We start from the raw sequence: 10,478 nt of genomic DNA, 5'->3' as shown, positions 1-10,478 counted from the left end.
GAAAACATGGTCGTCGTACGACCTCCAGAGGACGAATTACCCGTTAAGGTACTTTTGCCCTAGTATATGATGTATCACTGTAATCCTTACCGGTCATTGATAGGTAGGTGATCATGCAGCCAGACTCAACTTTCCTTTCAATCCTATCTGCAGAAGCTGTCAGTTGGAGGCGGTGAAAAAAAGTATTTCTCACTACTTATGCGAATGTCCAGGTATAGCTGGAGAGCAAGAATTCGCTCTTGCGGTAAGCATACTGGATCTCACGAAATGGATCTGAAAAAAAAAACATCACACGAGAACAGCGGTAGTAAAACGGCGCAAGTCGCTAAATACTCAATCACTTCAACTACAACAACAATAGTATGAGACTCTTTCACATACAATGGAATCGCGATACTTTGAGTCCCTTTAATTTAAAAATCTCAATAAGTTGCAATAAATCGTTAATCCCTCGAAAAAATTGAGTTGACTCGCAAATTTTCATGTCGTTAAATCCCTTCCGATAGCATGTGGCATGTGTTCATAAAATACTTATTACTGGTTCTTGTATTTAGGCGTTCCTTGGACCCTTTTTTTAAAAGCTTCGGTTGGTCATCCGGGTCTGTCCTTTTTTCGTCCTGTTCGAGGATCATTTTAAAAAGGTTTTTAAATTTTAGGAAGCTACCTGACAACTCAAGTCGTTAGCTATAATAGAAATACGTTAAATTTACGTCCAATGTTGAAAGAGTCTGACTAGACCCGGGTGCCCAACGGAGGCGTAAGTGAAGATGTGTTTTGGTACGCTTATGTGACGACTTATTAAAAAAAAAAATCGATTGAACAGAGCAAAATATCATGAAGATATTCCTATCAGGTTTATGTTGTTGTAGCTCTGCCAGTGCGGTTTAGTCACCGATCGTCATCCTCTAGCTCATCTAACGGTAAGCCCAGGTAACGTGCTGTTTTGACAGATTGGATTCAGAGGGACAGGGGTGTTAGGTGCGTGGATTTAAGAGCGCACTTGAATAGGTGGTTGGTATTGTGCGGGTCCCACGCACGCACGTTTTCAGCGCCTTATGGCTAAGTTCAAAGTGTAGTAACAGGTTTTTTGTTGTTTATTATTGTTGCAATAGCATAAAATATTCCCTGTAAAACTTTGCTGAAAGCTTCTTATATGACCGGCTTGCTCCGGAATTCGCGATAAATCTACTTGTTTCTTTTATAATTGAAGAAAAAAAATTTAATTTATTTTTCACCAATTTTAAATATTCCAGATATTCTAAGCCGCTTGTTTCTTTTTATTTATATTAGCTTTGTTTTTGTTTTTAACAATTAATTGTTTTGCGTTCTTATTCAAATTATTTTTCTTAATTAGTTTTGATTTACTTGCTAATTGCAATCCTCTATTTGATTTACCAGCCATTGTTTCCCCACCGTTCCCCTTTGTTTCATTTCCTTTAATAGGTTTAGATTTTTTATGTTTCTCAAACCGGGTAGCATCGACAGTTCGGAAACGCTCATCTTGCGTGAGCGTTTTTTCCTTTTCCGCCCATTCTTTTTGGCGTTCCTTACGTTGGCGACGCGCCTCACGTAGTTTATCTCGTTGCTTTTTTCGAAAACTATAAGAAAAGCAATTATTTCGAATTAATTTATATTTATATAGGCGTAGACTTCATTAATAAGAGCTACATACGCTTCTTCCATTGCATCGGGATCTTTGCCCTCTAAGATCCACTGTTTGCGTCTGTAATTTTGAGCGCGTTCATCAAAATCGTTATTATCCAATTGTATTTCTGATTCACGCCGTGTCACATTCACTTGCATAAAAATGCGTTCTACCATGCGTTCTGCAATGTGGAATTGTCCAAAGTTGTGCATAAGTACAGATAAATTAAAAAAAAATTTATACTCACGATCAAGAGGATGCTCTGTTAGTTTCGTATTTATTTCCGCTTCAATCTCACCGAGCAATTCCAAATCCCGTGGGAATCTAAATATAGAAATGGCCATGCCTTTACGGCCTGCACGAGCTGTGCGCCCAACTCGGTGTATATATTCTTTCGGTGTACGTGGTAGGCGATGATTGATCACCAGTTGTACACTGGGTATATCCAGTCCACGTGCGGCCACATCAGTAGCGATGAGCGCCCGAATATGGTTCGACTTAAAACGATTTAATGCGGCAACTCGCTCCTTCTGACGCAAAAACCCGTGCAGGCAGACATTCTCAATTCCCATATTGTTCAGCGTCATAGACAGAAGCTGGCAGTATCTAGAAGCATATAAAATAGAGTAATTCTTATAACTTGTAAAAGCAACCACTCGTTTTTGGATTTTACTTCTTTGTGTTGGTGAAAATCATGACATTTGAATTTTCATTTTCTTCGCGGTATTTTCGCAAGGCTTCAATTAATACCATATCGCGGTCGTAGTCGGCACACAGCATGTAACGTTGATCAAGTGTATCCACTGTTGCTACCTCAGACTCCTCTGACCATTCGAAACACTAAAAATTATGACCAAACTTCAGCATCTTCTGACTTGAATCCATAAAAAATGTCTTACGTCTTGTGCGATTGGAAATATACTTGATTCCTTCATGAAGTCCTTCATTGTGGCTGAGAAAAAAAGGTTTTGCCTCTCTTTGGGCAGGCAACGTTCAATTACAGCCAAACTTTCGTCGAAATCCCCATTCAACATACGATCTGCCTCGTCTACCACCAAATATTTGAGGTTATCGAAAGAAAAAGTATCACAACCCGTAAGATGGTCAGCCAGGCGTCCAGGCATGGCAACAACAATGTGGGGGCGTTGCATAAGTTTTTGACTTTCGATCATTTGATCCGTTCCACCTGAAACGACACATACACGCACCCCCATGGGCTGGCCTGCAACCAGGAACTGTTCCGAAATCTGAAGCGAAAAAATTGTACTTGAAAATATCTTATTTACAATTTCTTATACCTGCATTTACCTGATAAGCAAGTTCATGTGTAGGCGTCAGTATTAATGCAAAGTGACTGGTCGGTTCCTCACTCAGTTTTTCAAGTATGGGTAGAGCAAATGCGAATGTTTTACCAGATCCCGTCTTCGCAGCTCCAATGCAGTCACGTCCGGCAAGTATTGCAGGAATACAACTTTGCTGTATAGGTGTAGCAGTCTTAAGCCCTATAAGTAAAAATAATATTGTTTGAATGTTTATATGTGGGTGTGTATAAATTCTATTTACCCAATTTTTGCAGCTGCTTGGTCAACCAGGGCCGTAAGCCCAATGTGGTAAAAGGACTTATATCCTTTTTAAACATTGCGGGCGTGGATGTTAGTTTTTTAATTTCTTGAGAAAAAATGTAAACAAAACTACGTTTGGAATCAACAGCTGACAATGCACATGGCTCGGCGAATTCATATATTTGGCATGCTGGGAAGGCAAGGCGAATTGAATGGGAAGGCAAGGTTTTAAGAGTTGCCAGATATTTTGCATTTGTAACTATTCACGACCTCTGTTCAAATTATTATATTCACATAGAAAGTAGACCATGTTTTGTAGTGTGTGGGTTAAGTTTGAATATGAATATAAAATATTAATATTGATTCCAGAAATTATGCCTCCCATTTATTATATCAAGCTTCCCAATTCATTTCATATTTATAAAAGCGGGGCATTTAACAAACAAGTGATGGTGGGTATTATCTGAGGCCATTAAATCGGTAAAAAATTAAGCAATAAATATGTATATTAGGCCGTGTCGATGTGTGGGGAGGCAAAAAAATCGCCCATTGCTCTGTGAAAATCATATTGTAGGGATCAAAATAAGAAACTTTGCCGAAGGAACCATACCTCTACAACGAATTCTGACGTCCCCCAATTTGGGTCCAACTTTTTAGTTTCTTTTCTCATGTAAAGGCCAAAAATGGTGATATTTTGAAATGATTGTATAGGGAACCCCCCAGGGGAGTTCCAGGGGGTGTGCCACTGGCATGGGTGGATCGGCCGTCCAAAAGTTAGTGGGGGTCGATCATACATTTGGACTCGATTGAAGCACTCTAAATGGGTCAAAGTGGGATTTTTCGTTCGACCCAAATTGGGGGACACCAGAGTTCGTTTTAGAGGTATGGTTCCTTCGGCAAAGTTTCTTATTTTGATCCCTAGAATACGATTTTCACAGAGCAATGAGCGATTTTTAAATCGACCCGCCCTAATGTATATGCAAGGCTCAGATACCAACCCGCAAAAATGAGTTCGATAGAAATTTCAGAGTTTAATGTAACAGTGCTAAAATTTTTTTCGAAAATTAAAAATGTAGGACATATCGAAGACCAACTTACGTTCTCACGACAGTCGGTTCTACCTAATCGGAACGACCCGGATTTATATCCGGCCAATAACTGTCAATTCAGCAGCATTCCCCGTATATGTTTGGGGAATGTTTCTGCTGCTAAATGCTTTTCATGCGAGTTTTTTTTTTTCAAATTTATATAACGGCAGATGTTTTTTAAGAGGAGATTTTCTACTGAGGAGCGATCACCATTTGAGCAAACTTTTTCTCTCAATTGGTTTTTCGTGCTCCAGCTTTCGAAACTCTGTACTTCTGAATGGTAGTCATGTGCGAATGCATTCGGATACGCCGGCTACCAAAAACCTCGAGTAGTCATTTTAATAAATTTAGTTTAATATAATTTTATAACTTGCAATTCGATCCTTATCACAGGCTTTCATGTGCTAACCCCTTTTTATTTAAAACTATTTATTTTGTTTGGAACTGATAAAAATCACCAGAAATACGTTTTTATGGGCTTTTACCCACAATACATATTCTCAAAACCATGAAGAGAAAGATACCTTTGAAGGCAAACAGTAAAAAATAATTCTGTAGACCTGTGAACCCAATAAGTTATTTCAAACGGACTTGGCCAACCAGGCAAAATATTATGCGAAGAAATTGTTATGAACGTAGTTCTCATAGATCATCGAACACGGAGATCTGTAACGTAGTCGTTCCCTTTTAATGAGAACATAACCTAATGTTTCTATATTTTAAATGGACAACGTGGATGGCCAAGTCTTCTTATAGCTAGAGCGATATATTCACGTCCGTGTTCTATTTGCCTAAGGATAAATAAATATAATTGGTGCTTTTTGGTTGGTTGGCCGAGCTCGTTCTCCTAATTGTGGTGCGCGTCTTGATGTTTTACACAAATTGAGGCCTATAGTTTTACACCGGCAGCAGTATACCCGAAAGTTTCCTACTTTCTGTCGAAGAGCGACCGTTACTAGAAAACCCTTTTTATCATTTGGTGTTTCATGCTCGGAGATTCGAACTTGCACACTTCGGAATGGTAATCCCGGACTAACCGTGCAAATTTGTAGGCTGAACAAAGACAAAATATAATACACGCCAATATCAAATAGTAATTTAGCCATACGAAGGCCGCAATCATGCTAATATCTATTTCTATATCGAATGAATAACCAGTTCATGCCACTTTTTACTTTCAAATTGAAGTTTATTTACTTAAAAAATTATAGAAACAAATGTGTCCATACGCCAATCATCAATAATCTGTCCATATGCAGATCAATTCAAAAGTAAACAAAGTATAAAACTATATCCGTTTTGATTTGTTGATATAAAGCATGAACATACGTGCACCCTTGACAAAATTTGAAGAAAGAAACTCTTGGAATATATGGAACTGCATCTGCTCCTGTTTTTACTCTATGCTGAGAATTTACTTCTTGGCGGATTGACCGATCTTTGACTTGGCAGTACCACGCACCTTCTTCATTCTGTTGCGGCGTTCCTTACGCTGTTTACGGGTCTGTTTCTTCTGTTCGAAGAGTCCATGACGCGCAAGACGGTATTTGGGTTCGAATTTCTTGGCATAGTCTAATGTATCGTAGATGAGAGCGAAACCAGTCGAGCGGCCACCACCGAAGTTGGTGCGGAAGCCAAAGACAAAGCAGACATCGGGTGTTACTTTGTACATAGCAGCTAATTTCTCACGGATATCTTTCTTGTTGACTGAAGATAAACCGGGGTGCAAGACGTCGCAAACCATTTGTTTGCGGGCAAGCAGACGGTTTGTCATGAACTTGCGGGTGCGAATAGTGGCGGTTGTACCAGACATTGTTGCGGCTGTTCTATAAATAAAAGTAGAAAAACTATGAAAAAGCTACCACAAATCAGCAAATAAAATAATCTTGTGTAAATTAACCACTGCGCTACATAGGCAACATAACCTCGAAAGTTTCGTGTTCCGCGTTTCATATTTGACATTTGGATGGGCGACACAGACTCAGAAATCCACGTGTGCTCCATTACACTAACTTAATTAATTTATTAAAAAAAATTCACATACTACACGCAACGCAGAGGCAACAAACACATTCTAGATCATTTTATAACAATGTTTTTAAGATTTACCTGTTAAAACACTTAAAAAGTATTTAAACACGTCCTTAACACAGACACGAATTTTTAGTAAAGGAAGACATTTTCTTTGTTTTTGCGTCAAGTTGGCAGAACTGAAATGTCAAACTGACATTTGTAATTACAGAGCTGTTTTATGTGTAGGGATGATATAAATAATAAAAACGGAAAATACCTTAAATTACAATTGGCAGATGCATACATAATAGTACGCCTAATTTTCTCTATTTCCAAATTTTCTATATTTGAAGAGTGCGCAAGACTCTAGCTTTCTTTCTTAACGGTATGTTACTCACGAAAAAGTATGCTTTCAAACGTCCAACTCCATCTCGATTGCTAGAAAATAAAGTAGAAGAGAAGCAAGATTTTCAACCTGGTGAGGGTGGTCACTAATACAAATTCGGGCAATTGATATAACTCAAGAATGATAGAAATATGATTGCGTTCATCAGAGAGTGTGTGACGTCACATTAGTGTAGTTGTATAGTGGGGCCAACCCTTTGTTTGTCGCAATAAATATAATGCTTTCTTATATCCAAAATGCAAAATGTTTGGGTTTGGTGTTTTTGTTTTTTTTAGGTTAAAGATACCAAAGTTGTAAGTTAACAAAAAATTGTTTATTTAAAAAAAGAAAGCTAAGAAAGGCCACTCTTGCCTTGAAAGTTATTGAAGAGTTATTGAAAATGTGTTGATTCTTTTTAAATTTGATGTTTTGAAAGTGCAGATCCAATTTTTTGCTGCTTTTGAGGTTACGCAAGAATATTGGATCTTCTTCTCTCAGCTCTTTTTAACATTTAAAACCTTTATGTAAATTTTAAAAAGTCTTTGAATTTACTGAATACGAATTAAAGAGATAGGGAAAAAACCAGACAATACTGAAGAAACCATAACGACCTTTTTGAAAATATAGTAAAAAAGTGTTTTTCGGCCTTTTGTTTTAATTTTCTTAACATAAGTTTGAAAGTTATTAAAAAAATGCACATAGTAAAGAAAATTATTCACGAATATAAAATTCTTTAAATAATTAAATAAAATTTTGGTATTTTCTATTCCTTAAATGGGCATTTTAGTGCTTTTTTATATCTAAAGCCACCCAATCGCGAGAGAGATTTGACTGCTCGATGGAGAAGAACAAACTTTGAAAAACATGTAAATAAGGTGAAAAAACGTCACACACAAATAACAAACGCACAAGGAACACACGAATAATATCCAACACCAACAATAATCGCAATCGCCAACAATGTGACCAGATGATTAAAAAAAAGTAAAGCTAAATAGAACTGAGTGAATTATTGAACTAATTTTTGAAAATTATATATTATATTTTACATCATTATAAACATCACATTTTAATTAGAAGAGGCTGGAAAAATGTCAGGAAGAAAGAACGTTCTCCGAATTTCGAATGGTAGTAACGCACCAACTCACGCTGGCTACGGCGGCCACCGACAGCGCTGGAATAGAGCTGCCTAAAATTAAATTTGTTTTTGTAAAATAATGGGCTGTATCAGGTTTATGAGGCATAACCAAGATTGATAGAGAAAAGGTATTCAATTCGCCTTGAGTTATAATCAAACTAGTTAGCGGCGAATCTTGCTCGAGAACTTTGTTGTTGCTTTCACAGGCAAGTTTTTCGTTAGTCGAGAATAGAAGTGGCGTATATAGGAGATCTATTGCCACATTTGCTTGCGCAAAGCAACGGTATTACAATAGGCGCCACCTCATTATACGCTCCATCGTGAATGTAATTGAGGTTGCTGCTAAAATCAATTGAAGAAATTAGTTAGCTGTTCATTTTATGTGAAAGTAGATAAAATCAAAAAACAATCTTAAACTGTATTAAGATTAATTTAATTTATTGCGAATTAAATGTTTATATTACGTATTATTGGTTACGCTATTTTTTTAAATTAAATTAATTAATTTTTTTAATATACTTAAGTTTATACAATTTAGTTTTATATAATTTTATTTTATATAATTTTATTTCATATGATTTTATTTTAGAGGTTAGAATTTTCAAAAAAATTTTCTTAAAGTATAATATTTTGAGAATATTGTGTGAAAATGTGAAGTGAACCCGACAAATTCTTTTCCGAATTATTCAACAATTAACAAAGGGTGCTCGGGCGCTCCGGAACGTTCGAGAGCAAGTAGCTAGCAGCGGCTGCATGTTACCGATAGCAAAACATTAAATGCGTTTTTCTCAAAACTATGTTTTTCTAACTGGTGATCACAGTAACTTAAAAACTTCTTGGTAGATTTCAATAAAATTTATACTGCTTTTGAAAAACATAAACTCGTGCCTGATCGAAGTATTTTTTTTTTTAAATTTCGATTTTTTGTTACAATTAGTTGTCGGTTTTTTTCTCGAAAATCTGAAAAATATTTCCTGAGGCCGCCATATTATTTTAATTAATTTTGAAAAAAATTACGATCAGGCATAAGATTATCTATTAAAAAAACTAATTTCTCTTGTCCGATTGCAAGGGACTTCTGGAGAAACGGGCTCCACACAAACAGCGATAACTTTAAAAATTATAATTTTTTTTTTGAAATTTTGCTATAGTCAAGTCGAAACATAATGTACTAATGCAATGTTTTTATTTTGTAAAATACAGCAATAGACTAGCAAAAAAAAAAATATATTCAAAATCATCGATTTTTCGGGGCTCTGACTATCCCTAGCCCCTTAATTTACTTCGAATTAATTTAATATAATTTTGGGATTTAATATAATAGGACTATGAATAAGTTCGTTACGGTTTTACAACAGATGGCGTAACTTGATTATTATTCCATCGATCCACATTTCCAAACATTCATTGGAGAGCTACTGTCGTAAGGCACAAACGTCAGTATAAGTTTTTTATTTGAAGCGTAAACAACAATATTTTTTCCACACTTGAAAATGTCGAATTTCGTGCCAAATAATGTGTTTTTGCGGGGAATTCTTCTTCATTATTTTAATATGAAGAAAAAAGCAGCCGAAAGTCATCGTATCTTGGTGGAAGTTTATGGTGAGCATGCTCTATCTGAGCGAACGTGCCAGAAGTGGTTTGCACGCTTTAAAAGTGGTGATTTTGGCTTGGAAGACGAAGAACGCGAGGGTGCGCCGCCAAAGTTCATGGATACCGAATTGGAGGAATTGCTCGATCAAGATCCGGCTCAAACGCAAGAAGAGGTTGCAAAAACTTTGGGAGTTGATCAATCAACCATTTCCAAACGTTTAAAAGCCATGGGAATGATCCGAAAGGTAGGCCATTGGGTGCCGTATGAATTGAAGCCAAGAGACGTTGAACGCCGTTTTATGGCATGCGAACAACTGCTTCAACGGCACAAAAGAAAGGGTTTTTTGCATCGAATTGTGACTGGCGATGAAAAGTGGGTCCATTACGACAATCCAAAACGTCGGGCAACGTATGGATACCCTGGCCATGCTTCAACATCGACGTCGGCGCAGAATATTCATGGCCTGAAGGTTATGCTGTGTATCTGGTGGGACCAGCTGGGTGTTGTGTATTATGAGCTACTGAAACCGAATGAAACGATTACGGGGGATGTCTACCGACGACAATTGATGCGTTTGAGCCGAGCACTGCGAGAAAAACGGCCGCAATACGCCGATAGACACGACAAAGTTATTTTGCAACATGACAATGCTCGGCCACATGTTGCACAAGTGGTCAAAACATACTTAGAAACGCTCAAATGGGATGTCCTACCCCACCCGCCGTATAGTCCAGACCTTGCGCCATCCGATTACTATCTCTTCCGATCGATGCAACATGGCCTGGCTGACCCGCACTTCCGTAATTACGATGAAGTCAAAAAATGGATCGATTCGTGGATTGCGGCAAAACCGACCGAATTTTTCACAAAGGGAATCCGTGAATTGCCAGAAAGATGGGAAAAAGTAGTAGTAAGCGATGGACAATATTTTGAATATTAAATTTGTAACCATTTTACGTCAATAAAGTTTCAAATTTCGAAAAAAAACCGCACGAACTTATTCATAGTCCTATTAAAGTTTGATTAAAATTGTTGTAGTTGTAATATCAAAAC

The 10,478-nt window shown here is 37.2% G+C and overlaps 2 protein-coding genes across 2 annotated transcripts; both read right to left on the bottom strand.

Moving 5' to 3' along the window:
* Nucleotides 1–1,238: 1,238 nt before the first annotated feature.
* LOC128866106 (probable ATP-dependent RNA helicase Dbp45A) lies at nt 1,239–3,377 on the bottom strand. Its single transcript, XM_054106605.1, has 7 exons — nt 3,209–3,377; nt 2,954–3,147; nt 2,545–2,892; nt 2,319–2,485; nt 1,893–2,251; nt 1,673–1,826; nt 1,239–1,598 (listed from the first exon to the last, which is right to left on the bottom strand). The coding sequence occupies exons 1-7, from the start codon at nt 3,282–3,284 to the stop codon at nt 1,259–1,261; spliced, it is 1,638 nt and encodes a 545-aa protein (XP_053962580.1). The 5' UTR covers nt 3,285–3,377; the 3' UTR covers nt 1,239–1,258.
* A 2,082-nt stretch (nt 3,378–5,459) lies between these two features.
* LOC128866124 (40S ribosomal protein S24) lies at nt 5,460–6,506 on the bottom strand. The gene is made up of 2 exons (XM_054106627.1): nt 6,405–6,506; nt 5,460–6,121 (listed from the first exon to the last, which is right to left on the bottom strand). Exon 2 carries the CDS (start codon nt 6,106–6,108, stop codon nt 5,710–5,712), a length of 399 nt encoding a protein of 132 aa, XP_053962602.1. The 5' UTR covers nt 6,109–6,121; nt 6,405–6,506; the 3' UTR covers nt 5,460–5,709.
* Between the last annotated feature and the right edge of the window lie 3,972 nt (nt 6,507–10,478).

This window comes from Anastrepha ludens, chromosome 6, assembly GCF_028408465.1.
Source record: "Anastrepha ludens isolate Willacy chromosome 6, idAnaLude1.1, whole genome shotgun sequence".
In the NCBI taxonomy this organism is placed as follows: Eukaryota; Metazoa; Arthropoda; class Insecta; order Diptera; family Tephritidae; genus Anastrepha; species Anastrepha ludens.
Note: the sequence above shows the minus strand (reverse complement) of the source record. Positions and strands in the feature narration are given on the sequence as shown.

Excerpts from the sequence above, each read along its gene's own strand:
- LOC128866106 (XM_054106605.1), bottom strand. The coding sequence starts at position 3,284 with ATGTTTAAAAAGGATATAAGTCCTTTTACCACATTGGGCTTACGGCCC. Across the intron at positions 2,486-2,544 it reads TATTTCCAATCGCACAAGAC|TGTTTCGAATGGTCAGAGGA; the intron begins GTAAGACATTTT and ends CATAATTTTTAG. Across the intron at positions 1,827-1,892 it reads AACAGAGCATCCTCTTGATC|AACGCATGGTAGAACGCATT; the intron begins GTGAGTATAAAT and ends TCCACATTGCAG.
- LOC128866124 (XM_054106627.1), bottom strand. The coding sequence starts at position 6,108 with ATGTCTGGTACAACCGCCACTATTCGCACCCGCAAGTTCATGACAAAC.